Here is a 17,048-nt window from a genome sequence, read left to right as displayed (position 1 = left end):
ACAAAAGAATAAAATGTATGATTTTTTTCTAAAACATAGTCAGAAGTTTTCAGGAGGAAGTTCCTCAGGGCCCATACTCTATTGCTCCAATGTAGTCAACGTGTTAAATGGATCAATGATAACCAGAGAAACTACATTAAGTCCCCCCCACCCCCACTCAGCATTAGCCTGTGTCTTTGCATCTTTGGGTTCTGAAAGAAACTGTATGCAGCTTTGGGGAAGAGTTACTGATGTCTATCTCTCCTCACTGTATATGTCTTCAAAATGTGTGTCTAAGAAGCACACAAGTGCATACAAGGTGGGGTAATTTCCAGAAGACTTGGAGTCTCCATCTGCAGCCACTGAGAAGGAAGAAATTTTTCAGTGTATATCAGGGCTCCAACCCTGGCTGTATTTTGCCTTGAGTTACCAATCCAGTAAAAATTCGTATGAAGGAAATATACAGAAAACACACAGGGTATAGAACTATTACAGAAGCCACTTATTATAATAAACAAAAAGTTTCAACTCCACCCTTTTACCTACACAGTCGACAAAAAGTAAATAAATAAATAAAATAAAAATAAAAAAATAAAATAAAAGGAAGATGTAGAGTGTCCCTCCAAGTAGGAGATGAAGAAAGGACACATAGACAGAAGCAGCAAAGCTTCCTGGCTTCTCCTGAGTTAATCCTCCCCATGCCACCTGATCACCTTGATACCATCCTCCAGGCCAGGCTAGAACAAGCACATCTTTTTCTGTCATGGACTACATAGACAACTCCACCAAGCATAATGAGCTTTGCACCCCCAGACAATGAAATTGCATCTTCCGTGGGTTTGCTCTCTCCAGCTAGAGATCACTACACAGAGCTCTTTTCCTGGACTGTCAAATAGAAGGACACAGTGAAGGACACAGAAGAGCTGCCCCACTCACAAGATCCCTGAACTCATTTTTTTTTTAATCCTAATAAGGATTTGTACACACCTACCAGGACCAGCATTGCCATGACAACAGCTGAAGTCCAGGGTGAGCAGGTTAGTGGAACAGCATGCTCTCTAAATTCTCCCCAAAGAGCCTGAGGCTGCACTCACTCAAGAGACATAAAAGATGTTGACAACCTCCTAAATGGACTCCAAAAAAACTAACGGGACATAGTTTCTTTGGGAGGACTGATTAGAGATGGAGCCTTTCCCTAAGGGCTTGGCTTGGTCATCAAGACAAAAATCTATAAAATGAATAAGCACTTGGATCCCCCTATAAAACTAGGACACACAACTGTGTCCATTTCCCACAGAGTAAAGAGAGGTCACAAACCAGGACAAAAGCAATCCTACAAGGAAATAGAGAGACAGGCACTTAAATAAAATCTCAGTAGTGCAGCCTCCCAGAAGAGGCAACTCAGAAATTCGGGTTTAAATTTTAAAGGTAAAGAAAGAATAAATTCATCTCTTTTAGGAGAAATCACAAAAATAGCTGATTTTTACTAATTGTTTTTCTTTGGACCCTTCAATATGTGAGTTCTATGTCATTTAATTCTTTTAATGACTTCATAGGGAAGACAATACATTTTGTTCGTTTTAATGAAAAAGAAACTGAAAATAGAAAGGTCTTAGAGACACACAGCAACCCAGTGGCACAGAAAAAATAAAATTCAAGGAAAGTTTCTCTGAGTCTGGACCTTGGCTGTTTAGCAATTATCTCTGGGGTCTGAGAAAGGACCCTGCTTCCCACAAGAATCATAAACAAATGGCTTCCTCTCAGTTTCTGGGCCTGTAAACATACTAGTAACACCAGAAATATTTACTCTGATTTGTGACTTCAGCACTGGGGATTGAGCCCAGGGCTTCCCACATGATAGGTACATATGATAGGTAAGTGATCTAGCACGGACTTACAATCTGCTGCTCTTTTCACTTTTTATTTTGAGGCAGTGTCTCATTAAGTTGTTGAGGTTAGCCTTGAACTTGCAGTCCCCCTGCTGGCAGCCTTCTGAGTAGGAGAGGTTACAGAACTGAATCAACAAACCCACTTCTAGACCAATTCCTAAATTTTAGGGTACATTAAGAATACATGGAGAGTTCTGAACACTCTGTATTTCTAGCAAAGTCCCTAGACATTGCTGGTACTCTGCCTCAGGAACTACACTTGGAAAACTACTCACTATCTAGTATCCTGAGTTCTCAAGCTAAGCTCACTACCTTAGAGCCCATTAATCATTCACTGCTTAGTCCCAGGTCCCCTGGGCCTTGCTTCACAGGCTATAATGTTATCTTTGGAAGTGCTATGTGCCTCGGAATTCCCTGAGCTCCTTTGATAAATACAGAGAACAGTTATTATTCCCTGTCATCCCAGGGGGAGGGGAAAGGATGGACTCCTGGACCACCACAGACACCCAACTCAGTTGATGGTCAGATCACATATAAAATGTAAAAGGTATAGTAATTGCCTATATCACAATCCTCCTGTGTACTTTATATCATGTCAAGATGAGTGGTAATTCTAATATGATGAAAATACTACATACATTTTACCTTGTACTATCTAGGAAAGAGTGCTAAGTCCTGTATGTGTCTGATACGGATGCATTTTTTGCTACATATTTTTTATTTGTAGTTGGTTGACTCCATGGATGCAGAAGTTGAAGATTCAGTTGCTCTAAAATATTTTTCTTTTACTTTAGTAGGTAGTTTAGTGGATTTTGTTATTGCTGTTTTGTTTGGAATGATTTTTTTTTTCCCCAGAGAAAGTTATCCATGCAGATTATGTTGGTCTCAATTTGAGATCCTGATACTACATCAGCCTCCCTTGTGCTGAAGTGTACACTATCAGATCCAGTTTGCCCATATCGGGTAGCTCTTGAGATTCTATGAACTGTATAAAGAGGAACCTAGAAGGACTAATAGGCAAGGGCAGCCTGACCCTGGCAGGCAGGGACCTTGAATTCCTCTGGGAACTAATCCCAAGAGAATATTCATTAAGACTTTTTCAGGGCACTCACCCAGATAAAGTTAAAAAGTTGTAACACCTGTCCATGTTTGGCCCTTTAATGCTCCTCTTTCTAAAACACATTCCTCCATCTTTGCAGGAGCTGTAACTGTATTTTGTGAATTCACTGTTCAGCTAATTTTCTCTATGCTCACTCTCATGGGAAATAAGGAGGCATGTGATCCAGGGTTGCTTACACAAAAGGCAGAGCTGGAGAACAGGGGCCAGTCATCAGAATTAACCAATTTAATGCCTGACTTGTTTATCCTACATAGAACATCACCTATGATGCCTCCATTGATCCTTTCAGAATATAGCTTCTTTATCCTAGGCTTCTGCAGACTGTGAAATTAAATGAACAGCTTACCAACAAAGCAGAAGAATTAAAAAGGGAAAGCAACTCCAAGAAGCACACACATGAATAAGGAGCAGGGCACAGCAGGCCTGGGTCCTTTATGCCTATGGTTACAGCCACTGCAGGTGTTGGTATGAAAAGAACAGTTTGGCAAGGCACTAGAACAGCTCAGACACAGGGGTAAGGGGCCACAAGCACAAGAAAGAAACCTTCTATTGTGTAGATGTGCCACATCTTCTACTCTGCAGAAAAAAAAAAATAATGGGACCTTGAAATTCGCAGGCAAGTGGATGGCACTTGAAGAAACCATCCTGAATGAGGTAACCCAGTCACAAAAAAAAGGAACATGGCATGTACTCGCTCATATATGGATTTTAGACCTAGAGCAAAGGATCACCAGCCTATAATTCACACCACCAGAGGAACTAGGATACAAGGAAGATTCTAAGAGATTCATATAAAGTCCTTACAGAAGGGGGAAGGGACAAGTTCCCTAGAGCACAGGGGGAGTGGGGGGGCAGTGAATGGAGAGAGAAGTAGGAGAAAGAGAAGGGGAAGCACATGCGACTAGGAAGATTGAGTCAGGGTAGGTATAGAAGACACAAGAGAGAGAGAGAGAATGAACATACATAAAAGAGGAAGCCATTATTGGTTTGAAGAGAAAATTGAACCTAAAGAAAGGTCTAGAGACCTACAAGACTGCTGCCAACTAACAATTTGAGCAACCGTGGAAAGGGTACCATAAATGCCCTTCCCTGATAGGGAGATCAACAACTAACTTATCCACCATCATGGAGCCCTCATCTAGTACCTGTTGGAAACAGAAGCAAACACCCATAACTAAACACTGAGTTGAACTAGAATTCAGATGCAGAGAGGACAAGACCAGATTGCAGAAACACATAGAGACAACTGACCCGAACAAGGAGGAACTAACAGCCCCCAGACTGATAGCTGGGAATCCAGCATGGTACTGACTCAGACACCCCTGAATATGGGTCTCAGCTAGAAGGACTGAGCAGTCTAAAGGACCTCAGACAGTGGAACCAGGATATATTCCTTGTGCACAAAAAGACCTTGCGGACACATCCCCCATGGAGGGATAACTGCCTTAACCTAGAGACAGGAGAGAAGTCCTAGTCCCTACTTCAAATGACTTGGCAGATTTACATGACCCCACCTGGATAGCATTCCCCTACATATGGAATTGGGGTGGGGGGATGGGAGGGGAGGGTGGTCAGGGTGCATGTGAGGGGGCAGAGAGGGTAAGAGGAAGGGAGGGACAGGGAACCAGAATTGACATGTAAAATAAAAAATAAATAAATAAAAATAAATAAATAAAATACAGTATCCATTTGCACCATAAAAAAAAAAGAAAGAAAGAAACTTCCAGAAGGAACTGCAACTTTGCCACCAAGCACTAAGAATGACACAATCAGAGAAAGACAGGATTTGTTTGGAATTGAAAACCAAATTTGGATAAGCATTTCCCTTTTCTCCAGGGAGCAACAAATAAACGCTCCTCACCCCATGTCCAGGAGGGTAGGGGTGAGTGACTGGACTGTATAGATGTGTGAATGACCTGGATAACCTCAAAGGACTAGTATCTGGGCCTACAAATGGAAATGACTGAATTCTAACCAGGAATAGATTATGCACCACATAAGTATTTCCGTAAAAAAGACTACATATGCATTGATGCTACATGTCAACCACTGTGCTCAGCCCTTCTGTCCCTTTCCTTCTCATGACAAGTCAATTAACAAAGGCATTGTTACACTTACAGAAAGAACAATTTAAAAGATGCAATTAGGAACTTTGTCTACGTGCACTCAGTGAGTGAGCTTGGCTTTGGAATTCAGCTCAGCCCTCACTTTAAATCAGTCTTAGTCTTCACACCATTCCTTGACAAATAACAAAAAGCACACTTTAAGTTCTAATGCCTAAAAGAACAAAGGGCAGGGCAGAAGGCAGAGGAGAACCCTTTTAACTTCATGTAAGTGGTGTGGGGACATTTCAAAAAGCATGGTTAGGTCACCATGGAGTAATTGGAAAATGTGAGCTCTACCCAGTCCACAAGGGCCATGAGTCATGTGTCAGCAGCCAGTGAGGAAGCACAGCAATGGAAATTCATCATCTATCTCCATCAAAAACATGGGTCATGAATCTCCAGGCTCCACTCCTTCCTAAGAAACTATTGGCAGTGGATGGATGATGGGGGAGAGAGAAATTGCCCCTGGTAGGTTTCCCATTCTTCAGTGCATGGCCCCACACATGTGCACATACGGGCAGCACTAACTGGACTTAGTTGGCTATCAAAATAAACGACATGAAGTTAGGAAGGGATATGTTGGGGGGGATATAAGGAAAGTTGGAATGGGTAAATGAAGATTAGATACAATTATGTTTAATCATATTCATACATGACATACTCAATAATAAAAAAATTAAAGAAAAAAATAACTTGGATGCATTATACTTGCTGACCAACAGTAAACGTATGGTATGTGTATGTGTGTGTATGCGTGCATGCATTAGGGACATATATTCATAACATACTTTTGAATATGGAGAGGAAACCTGGGTCAGAAACATGAAATAACCCATAAATGTTCCCATTTCACATGTGTCTGGAAATTTACATCAACCAATGACATTCATGAGAAGATATATTTAAAGCTAGCTCCTAGCTCAACAAACTATTCTATAATGTCTTCATGGGGCAACAAGACTAAGCATAAAGGTAGGAAAGATGATTAGGCAGGACTTCATGTGTGGCTTTGAGTGGCTCTGAAGCATCACCCTACAACAAGTAGTATTCTGAGAACACACTCCTTCCATACTTGCTCACTGGCACTAGGGTTGCAGATTTGTTCAATGGACCCTTTCACGTTGTTATCCTTGCCATCTGGCAATATTAGCTGTCTAATAAATCATTTTAACTTGTGCATCTTTGACAAATCTTACTTTTAGTTGACTTGTGAAACACTCATAAATAGCAAATGCTGCTTGATTAGAATAAATGAAAAAATCCTTAGAGTTGTCAGCAGAAACTAGGCCCTTAGCTGCACATGCTGTCCAGCCTACCCATTTGAAAGGCATCTGGTAATTTTTAGAAAGAAGTCCTCATATATACCTCCTTACGTCATCTGTTATGTATGTGTGCATGTACTCATTTTAATTTGGGTGCATTCTTACAAGACAGCATACTCTGCAGCCCTAGCACATACTCCTGGGTACTCTTGCTTGTATTTGAACCCTATCTCTGCTGCTCAGAAGCTCTGTGAATGTAGGTTCACCCCCAAACTTCTGTTTCTTCAGACTCTAGAATGAAAATAGGTGTAATAAGTTCTTGGTTATCCATTTTCAACCCTTGGAGAATTCCAAGTGTAAAATCAAAACAGTCCTGTATACACAGCGATTGTGTTTGCATGGAAGAAAAGAATGAAAAAGGAGATATCTCTTACAAAACAGGTCATTTGACTAATTTCCAGAACCGAAACAAGAGGGGAGAGATGCTGACTCTTTACCTGGTGTTGCACTGGATACCGTTGGCCACTGCTGATCAGGCCCTCCTGGACCAGCTCGTAGAATGCCAGCCTCCTCCAGGTGCACAGAGCTGTGTAAACATATAGACCCAGATAACAGTTAGACCATAAATGCTTTTCCAGCTCTCCTCCCAACCTCAGAAATTGTCCCCATTATGAAGGGAGGGCTGACTAAGCTGTGACCCAACGCCACTCACTATCCTTCATTTCCAACCTAGAATTTTCTATTTATTTATTTATTCATTCATTTTTGCAAATATGTATGTCCTTTGGGAGTTTGGGGTTGTACCAGCAAATTATATGGACATAAAGATGTAACTTCCCTGCAACCAATTCAGCTCAAAGCAGATTTGAAAAGTGAAATAAGAGTGACATGATGCCTGAGGTTGGACAGGCCAGAAGCCAGTGCACTGTGAAAAGGGAGCATTCTTTAGTTCCCAGCTCTGACACATGTCCAGTGCACTACACTGTGGAAAAGACATAAGGTTTTAATTTCAAATTCAAAGGTATCTCCTTTCTCATCATTTACATCTCTTAATATCCCAACTGAAACCTGAACAGGGACAAATTTGGCTATTTGTTTATGGGACAAAAAAGTGATAATTCCTTTAATATTTTATTTTAAACATAGTTTTTAAAAAGCTGCACCTCACAGCCTTTGAACCTTTCAAGCAAAGCACTAATTCAATCGCAATAGTAAAAGCTGATAGTGTAAAAAAGAGCCTAATTTACTTAATGCACAGCTTCACAAACATCTCAGCTACAGACAAAAGCACAGCTCATCTCTAATGAGTATAAACAATTCCTCAGATGCCTCAAAGAACAGCATCTGCATGAATGTTTCCAGCTTAAAATCATGACCCTGGTTCCAGCATGACATCTCAACAAGCCAGTTACCAATCTTCAGCCCTTCCCTGATTGCTCCTGATTCAGAAATAGCACCCATATAATGATCTCTGATCATTTGTAAGCTTGAGAAGGCACTAATTTATTTTAATCTAATGCATGTTTAATGAGCCAAAATTATATTTTCATTAATTCTACACATTCTATTCTATAAGCTTTCTCTTTGGACATTGGCCTAGGTTTGATGAAGACCTGATTAATAATTGCCCAGATAGTCCGAGGGGCTTAAAGTCTGAAGTTCATTTCTTCTTGAACGTTAAATCCTTTTGTTAATGCAATCATTAGTTTCTTGAACCCCCCATCTGGCTTCCAAAGACAGTTACAAATAATGACTCTTTCATTTGACCCCATGACATGGACACATCAGCTCTGGGAATCAGTTACTGTCAAAGAGACAAAGTAGACAAGACAAAACTATATTAAATCTCGGACTTGAGTAATGCTATTACTCTAAGTTGGTCTAAAGCAAGCTAGATTTGGTCTCCAGATATTCAATAAAGTCCTGAACATGGCTCATCTCTAAAGAGCCCATGATATTGGTAACAATAAGATTGCAAAGTGATGGAGAAGACATAAGATTCTCGCAGGGCAAGTATAAACAACCGCTATCATTTATTGTGGCTAACAGTATGTAATAGGCAGGATAAGCTAGGAGAACAAGGAATATGCAATAGGAAAAGTGTAAGTATATACATTCATAATATACTCAAATCTGAAAGCTTCTCGTTTTTATAAAATAAATTTTTAAAAGTGAGACAGAAAGTGTAGGTGAGAGGGGATGAAGGAGTTGGTATCATCACAGGGAATTTAAAATAGTTTGAAGTTGATACAAAAGTTTTTAAGCTGACACATCCTTGTAGGAATTTTGATGAAAGTACAGAACCCTGCCAGTGATTCCACATGACATTTTCATTTCCCAGCACTCCATAAGCATTTGGCGCTGACTACTTCCAAGGTTTCAAGAAATAATCATGAAGACAAAAATAACTGCATTCCCGGGCAGTTTTTTAAAGCTTCTCAATTTAAACAGCTGCTTCTGGCCCAGGGAGATACAGTTTATCTAACAAAGCCCACTTCAAGTTACTCCCAAGGGAGGGAAAGAAAGAAGGGAGGAAGGGAGGGAGGGAGGGAGGGAGGAAGGGAGGGAGGGAGGGAGGGAGGGAGGGAGGGAGGGAGGGAGGGAGGGAGGGAGGAAGGAAGGAAGGAAGGAAGGAAGGAAGGAAGGAAGGAAAGAGGACACACATACCTGTGCATGCCTGCTCTTAGTGAGGCAGAGTAACGCCAATCAGGGTTGGGCTGTCGGGGCTGCAAAAATCACAAAGGAAGTTTCTGTTAACATGGCAAATAATGTGATCCCAGGGTAGCATTACTCAATTCGTTGCCCCTTAAATATTTTCATGAATGCAATCAAAAATACCAAACTGGACATTTCATATGGAATGCTAACATGAAACAGATAACACAAATCACTTTTAGGAGAAAATTAAATTACATGGCCCAGACTGAATATGAAGGAAATTCATATTTAGGGGTGTTGTGAGGGTCATATTTAGTTCTCCCCTGCCCAACATAAGTCTATGTTCTTAAAACACTAGAGCAGTCTGTCCTGTGACAGGAAAAACTTTCATTGGTTTTACCCTCACAAGCCCCACCTTCAATTCTATAGTCTAGCTATAACAGAGAACATGATTACACAAATTTTGCCGACCTAGCAGAGAACAGCAATCTACTACTGGCTTTGCAGACTGCAGTGTGTTTGACCCGGGAGGGATGTGTCCAATCATAATACTAGCAACTGCTGACAGCCTAATGGAGGAGAAATAGTAGAGAGAAGAAAAAAACCATTGTAGTTTGACCTTGTTTTGCCACCTAAACCTTCTCATAAATCTGTACTGGCTCCCCGCTCCTCTCTCACACTTTACCTCCCCATCCAATCTCTTCACTAGGCTCTGATTGCTTAGCAGGGAGCAGGTGAAGTCCATGAAGACTCTGACTCTGCACCACCTGTGTCCCAGAAAGAAATTCTGTGTGCCTTCTGCCCACAAACTGTCATTCCAAAGTAGAACTGGTAAAGGGGAAAGTGTGGGTACCTGAAGACTGGGTTGGGAGCCATGTACTGGTTACAGTACTCACACTCACCAGAAACAAATCAGGCATGAATACTAAGGTACAGTTGAGTCAGAAAATGGAAATGGGTTGTCATTTGTGCATTCCTCCAGTTACATGATCATAGTCAGCAACATAAAGCTGTAGCAATGCCAATAAGCTATTTCAAAGTACAAACTAGTCTTACCCCCATTGTTCATATTGTCCATGCAAGCAATTCAAAGTATTTTCATAATTCCCAGAGAATTGATGGGGCCAGAATCCCAGCCTTCTAACAGATTTAGAGATGGCTAAGTGGTACCCAGAGAACCCAAACCAAGGCCTAGAAAAGTGACAACTCTGAGTACTATAGCCAAGTCTTGTTGTTGTTCCCTGACCTCTACCCTGCACAAGCTGTCACCTCATTGTCTTGCATTCTGCTGCCAAGATATGTGGATGTTACTGGCTTCATCCTTGGTTTCCAAATCTATACCACGCTATTATTGTTCCGTATAAAGTAGCATAAATCACCCACAGACCATATAACACAAGTTTACATTTTCAACAAGTATTGTTAGAGGCAACAAAAGAGAATGTTTGCAAATAATTTCATGAACCTGAAACCATGACTAAAATATATCTCATTAAGTTCTCGTCATCACCATCTCCTCCTGCCATTGGCAGCACCAGCACCAGTGTCTGCTTGTCCACAGAGAAAATGTTTTTAGAAAGAATCTGACAAATGAAAAGATGTGGATTCCTTCCAGACTAATGTGGTTTGATCACACCAGACCGCCTGAAACAGAGTACAAGCTGATCCTACATTCCAAACAGCTGGACAAAACAGCCCTACAGACTACAGCTAGGATATCTGAATCTTCTTCGAATCCCTTACCAGCAGGAAGTAGTTTGGAAAGAACGACGCCCAAATTCCCAAATATTGTGTATAAATGTTTGTTTTCATTTAATTGGACTTTGTTATATAAAATTAAATAAAAATAAATAAATAAATAAAAGAAAAAAAAAGAAAGAATCTGACATCTGCTGAGTAACTGTTACTATTTTTCTATGATTGGGTAACATTCATGATGAAAATTACTGCAACTTGATCTTGGGAATGAAATCACTAACCTCGATTTGCTGAAAGGCACAATTCTATCAGGACTGAGCAGGAGACTCACTTTATTACACAATTTCACTTCCTCAACAACACAATTAATTTGTCATGTTGCTATTTTCAATAACAGCCAATCGGCAACAACATACTTCTCAGATTCATTTGCCAGAATGGTAGTTATGAGATTTCTTATGGTAATAAGATCAGACAGGGACAAAGAAAGGAAGAAAGCAATTAGTATATTTTGATTCACCATCTAATACTACACAATGAAATAAGTACCTTTATCCTAATACTTTCCTAACCAGATGATACATTCTGTGAAATCGATTGTAACTGTTTTACTGATAAAAATACACAGATATTCCCCACAATATTCATGAACACAGAATTCATGAACATTTAGAATATAGCAGGGGTCTGACATTGGATAGGTTTTTAGAGGTGAGGTGGTGTGTGTGTGTGTGTGTGTGTGTGTGTGTGTGTGTGTGTGTCTGTGTGTTGTATGTTTTAAGACAGGGCTTCTTTGTGCAACAGCCTTGGCTGTCCTGGAACTCATTCTGTAGACCAGGCTGGACTCAAACTCATAGAGATCCATCTACATCTGCCTTCCAAGTGCTGGGATAAAAGATGTGTGCCACCACACCCAACATTTTAGAGTATTTTAAATAAATGAACTGTCACACAAGTTGTGGTAATTGTACTTAAATTATAAAAATGAGTGTTCTTCAAAGACACTAAATTTGCTTGGTTGGTGAGTACATACCTAGACACTGATCCATCTTAAAAGAATATAAAATTAAAAGCCAAAAGTATATGTGGGTTTCATACAAAATTTGATTAAATTTGGAAAAAGTTCAGGTTGAAAGGCTGGCAACCGATGTGTCTGCTACAAGACACTAAGGCCTTGGACTAACTATGATTATTTACCTCTAAAATATTTGAATATTACATCTCTTGGTTTTGTTCATATGTTTGTTCATTTGAGAGAAGCTATCATGTGCCCAGGCTGGCTCAAACTCACTATGCCAAGGCTGTCCTTGAACGCTTGATTCTCCTGTCTCCCCCTGCTAACTACTAGGATTGCAGACTCATGCCACCACACCTTTATGTGATGAATTTCCATTGGTGAAGTACTCCAGTTAGTCTTTTAATACAATAATGGTCGTGGAACTCTAGTTGCAGAAAAAAGTCAATTAGGTAATCCATGTGGGTGATGGAATATTACTGAAGAACTAGCACTGACTTGAGTTCCTGCTAAAATTATAGCAAGAATTTAATTTATCCTGTCATGAATTATTTGTAATTTATGCCATAGGATACTTAACAGAAGACTGAGTCAATTCTAAGGAATTTAAAGTAAAACAGGTTTAAAATATCATGTTATTCATAAACTCACATGAACACTCAGTGAAATAAAATGCTGTCTTTTCAGCCAGGTGGTGGCGGCACATGCCTTTAATCCCAGCATTGAGGGGGCAGTGCAGGTGGATCTCTGTGAGTTCAAAGCCAGTCTGGTCTACAGAGTGAGTTCCAGGATAGCTAGGGCTATACAAACAAACTTTGTCTTGAAAAACCAAATGCTAAAAATTAAAAACAGCAACAACAAAAACCAAACCACTGTCTTCTTACTATGTATATCGATGTTGAATTTGTCAATAAACTGCTCTTTGAAACTTGAAACTATATGTAATATATCCTTTTTCATTCAGAATGTATCTACAGCCATTTTTTCAGAGTGCTGTCTAATAGACATTGATCTAAATTGCAGTAGGCAGAGTGCTAAGACAACCTCAAAACCCCCACATCAAATGTACATGTCCTGTATAATCTCAAGACTCAGATTGTGGTGACTTAGCCTCATAATTGTGTCTTTTTAAAAAAAAAAAAAAGGGGGGGGAGTATTCAGGTAGGACTAACCTAGTCACAAAAGCCTTTGACATCCAAGTCTAGAAATTCCAGATAGAAAAAAGTCAGAAAGAGGGGAAACATGAGAGAGACTCCATGTGACTGGTGATTCTCTAAGGCCAGCCCTGAGAGTAAGTCATGGCAGGACCTAAGAGAGACCTCTCTGAGCTGAAAGTAATGACCCCTCCTTGGTCCTAGTAAAAAGAGATAAGCCATCATAGGATTCTGTCCCCAAGGAGTAGAATTCTGCCAACAATCTAAATGAATTTCCAGGTAAATTCTCCTCCAGAACCCCCAAAAGAGTACCTAGCAAATCGTTGTTGAAGTTTTTAGCTTTATGAAAACTGAAGTGAAAAACTCAACCACACAGTGCAGGACCATGAGACACTAAATGGATGAGGTTTTAACCACTAATTCATGGTAATTTGTTACAAAGCAATAGAAAAGGAATGCATTAGCTATAACACTGAAAATAATCACGACTGTATATTACATATTGGACTTTCAGTAAATCAAAATTTGGAAGAAGATAAACTTGGGGATTCGGGGTAGAAACCTTCCTTCCAAGTACAACATATAAACTCGAAGCTACAGGGCAGAAAGGAAAATAAATTAAAATATGCATGATAAGTTCTAGTCCAACAGAAAGTGCAAGGTCTGATTATTCTGGATGCAGAGCCTACAGTACAGCAGCTATCCTCTTACACACATCGCACCTCCCTGGAACCAGCAAGACCGGAAAGAAACTGACATTCCTCTTCACCTTTACAATGTCAGATATTTCTTTGCATGTGCCACGTTCAAATTCTTGAAAAGAAAGAGCCTGCATGATTTTTAGGTTAGCAGATTTAAAACATTGCTAAAGAGTTCTCTTGACCTCTGAACTTTAATACCATAGTCACAGATTATACTGGTCAAAATATTACATTAATCAGGTAAATTATGTTCATATTATAATATACATGAACATTCTGATCCATGTGAGGTCCTTAAAAAGTCACATTTAAAGACATCTGTAATAATGAACAAACATTCAAACAAACAAACAAAAAAAGCTAGGCAGTGGTAGTATACACTTTTAGTCCCAGTACCCAGGAGGCAGAGGCAGGTAGACCTATGAGAGTTAAAGGCCAGCCTGGTCTATAGAGTGAGTTCCAGGACAGCCAGGGCTACACAGAGAAACCCTGTCTTGATAAACCAAACTAAATCAAAACAAAAATCCATCTAACTGCACCTGTGATAACAGGCTACATGTGACATGAAATCAGAATGAGAGCTACTTGAAAGGAGGGAAAAGACCAGATGGTAGGAGGAAGAACTAATGAAAAGAAAGTAAGAAAATTCCATGACGAAACCAATCATTTTTGTATGCTAACTGAAGGAAGGAGAGGAGGAAGAATATGAAGAAAAAAGGAAAGAAGGAAGAGAAGAATTATTCCATTAAATTCTCCTAAAAGTGCCTTGGTGATGGCAATCTTTCCTCAAATACTTGCAAACTGACATCATTCTGACCTCTCATTGAAAACAAAAATTCATAGCCAACCAGGGCAAGAATCCAGAAATAAAACTGCTATTCTTTCAGGCAGACAGAGTGCTAATAGACATTGTATAAAATACCAAGCTGTGACCAATGCAGTGTTATGAGTAAGACCAGATGCCCATGTGATAGCTCACAGTAGGATCAGAGGAGAGGGTAGGTCAAGGGCAATCAAGCCACAACAAACACATTTCTCTAGCAATAAGAATATGTCTAAAGAGACATAGAAGCCAGGCATTGGTGGCACACACCTTTAATCCCAGCACTTGGAAGGCAGAGGCAGGCCTCTGTGAGTTCAAGGCCAGCCTGGTCTACAGAGCAAGTTCCAGGATAGGCTCTAAAGCTACACAGAGAAACCCTGACTCAAAAAACCAGAGAGAGAGAGAGAGAGAGAGAGAGAGAGAGAGAGAGAGAGAGAGAGAGAGAGAGAGAGAGAACACAATCGTTTTCCATTTGGCTCAACTGTCTCTATGAGAAAAATGAGAAAAGGTTTATTTGAAAAACACACTGTACTATTAGACCAAGAACAATAATATTTTCCACTCAGGACAATCTTATAACCCAAATGAAAATGGCAACACTAAACAGCCCCACCAACTAAAAACTGGTCATCTAAGATGAAAATACTAGAGTAGAAAGTCATGGTTAAAATTTCTTGGCCTTGGAGCTGAAGGCTCAGAGGTTTAGAGCATTTGCTGCTTCTGCAGATCAGGGTTCAGCTCCCAGCACCCACATAATGGTTCACAACTGCCTGCAATTCCAGTTCCAGGGGATCTGATGCCTTCTACTGCCCTCTGTGGACTCTGAAACACTTGTAGTGCCAAGAAACTTGTAGACACACACATACACATAAAATAATGAATATAAAATAAAAACTCTTGGTCTTGTGTGGTATGGTATCACATGCATATAATCACTCAGGAGGATCAGTTCAAGGTCATTCTCAACTATGTATCAAATTAGAGGCCAGCTTAGACCATAGGAGACCCTGCCTCCAAAAAAAAACAGCTTTGCCTATTCTGACCATTTTTCAGTTTTAAAAATACACCATCATGTTACTATACCTTGAGTGTAAATCATTCCAGGACAGAGCCACCAGATGGCAAAGTCAATCCTAGAGGAAATCCTAGATTAAGTTGGGTATGCACATACAGTGGGTAGAAATAACAGAGGGTCTGATAACTGCAAATTGCTTCCTTACACATAAAAGTGAAGCCAGACTTAAATCTCTCTGCCATTTCTTTATGATTTCACATGCTGTGCCACTGAGTACTCCAAATGACTCATTAGCAATCAATCTTAGGATTCGGTCTTTTCATGGAGACTGAAAGAGGTGCCAACTACTTTCACATCAGGTTTTCCAAAGGCTCCAAAGAGAAATTCTGCCCTGTTGCCAAAAAGCCATCCTAGCACAACTCAGGAAATTAAAACAAAACAAACAAACAAACAAACACTATAAGTCTGCCAAAAGACCAAAGACTGATGCTAAGTGTTGATATTTAATAAGTAACAAAAGATAGCTCACTTTAGTCTTAAGTACAAAGATAAAAGCTCTGACTAAGCTTTGCCAGTAGTACAGCAGTAAAAAAAAAAATAAATAGCTGACAGTGGCATTCTGCCTGAATATCCCATGCAAAAAATATAATTGGGATTTCTGTCTACTACTGTTGAAGAAAACATAGGCTTTAGAGTTAAACAGATGTGACTTAAAATACAACTAGCAGTGTGTTATATAACATCTCTGATATTGTTTCATATAGAACTTATGAGAAAAGAAATCATATACACATATTGCAAAGTAGAGTACTCTATATATAGCGGGGTGGTCAATGAGTACAAATTCCTTCATTCTTCATTTCCAGTCTCCATCTAATTTAAATGCTGGCACATGGCAGCCAGCACCCTCCTGCCATCTGTAGTAACTAGGTAAGGAAAGAGAAAGCCCTACCTGGGGAAGTCAGCTTGACCTAACAATGATGATTTTCAAAACAGATTGACTTCTGTCACAATTTGCCATGCTATAGCAATGGGACTGACATTTTCCCCATAACTGCAATAAACTCAGGAGCTGTAGGCCTTGGGACACTTCACTGAATTCTGAGAAATGTCTATCAGCATTTGCCTTTACTAAATTCATGCACTCTCCTGGCAAAATCCCACAAAAGCAATCACTTTCTGACATAATTTTGTCCCTCCATCAAAGGTTTGTGTGCCACAGCAACTATTAACACGCAGGTCAATGTAAGACAGAAATAGTTCATGTCTCAAAATGCCCCAAGTGTTGGGCCAAAGGAGAAAGGACAACCATGTCATTTTTCTAAGCTTCCAGCACACAGCTGGTGGCAAAGCTGAGGCTGCTCTTCCTGCCTCTTCACCACCTTGCAGGCTGCCCCAGGCTAAAGGACACCACCTGAACCTGTTAAGCAAAGGTCTAGGGCACCCTTATTTAAAGGCAAATCATTTTTACAGGCTTCCAAAAGCTACAATGTAACAATTCTGGAAATGCTTCCATGACCCACTTCCCCCCTACCCCAAGCCTGCCACCACCACTACTGCTTTCTTAGTCTGTAATCTGCCTCCATGACAACTCAGCATTGATTACTTTCAGGCTCTTCTGATAAGCAA

The 17,048-nt window shown here is 40.1% G+C and overlaps 1 protein-coding gene across 22 annotated transcripts in view; it reads right to left on the bottom strand.

Annotated features, from left to right (window-relative positions):
• LOC127234137 (protocadherin alpha-C2) overlaps positions 1-17,048 on the bottom strand; it is a 217,254-nt gene that overhangs the window by 25,247 nt on the left and 174,959 nt on the right. For all 22 annotated transcript variants that reach the window (XM_051200901.1, XM_051200902.1, XM_051200903.1 and 19 more), the window contains 2 exons: positions 9,023-9,081; positions 6,853-6,941 (listed from right to left, as the gene is read on the bottom strand). In XM_051200901.1, coding sequence (XP_051056858.1) covers positions 6,853-6,941; positions 9,023-9,081 — 148 coding nt within the window. The remainder of the gene's footprint in view (positions 1-6,852; positions 6,942-9,022; positions 9,082-17,048) is intronic.

This window comes from Phodopus roborovskii, unplaced genomic scaffold, assembly GCF_943737965.1.
Source record: "Phodopus roborovskii unplaced genomic scaffold, PHOROB, whole genome shotgun sequence".
NCBI classification, from domain to species: Eukaryota; Metazoa; Chordata; class Mammalia; order Rodentia; family Cricetidae; genus Phodopus; species Phodopus roborovskii.
The sequence above is the reverse complement of the archived record's forward strand: the minus strand, read 5'-3'. Positions and strand labels throughout refer to the sequence as shown.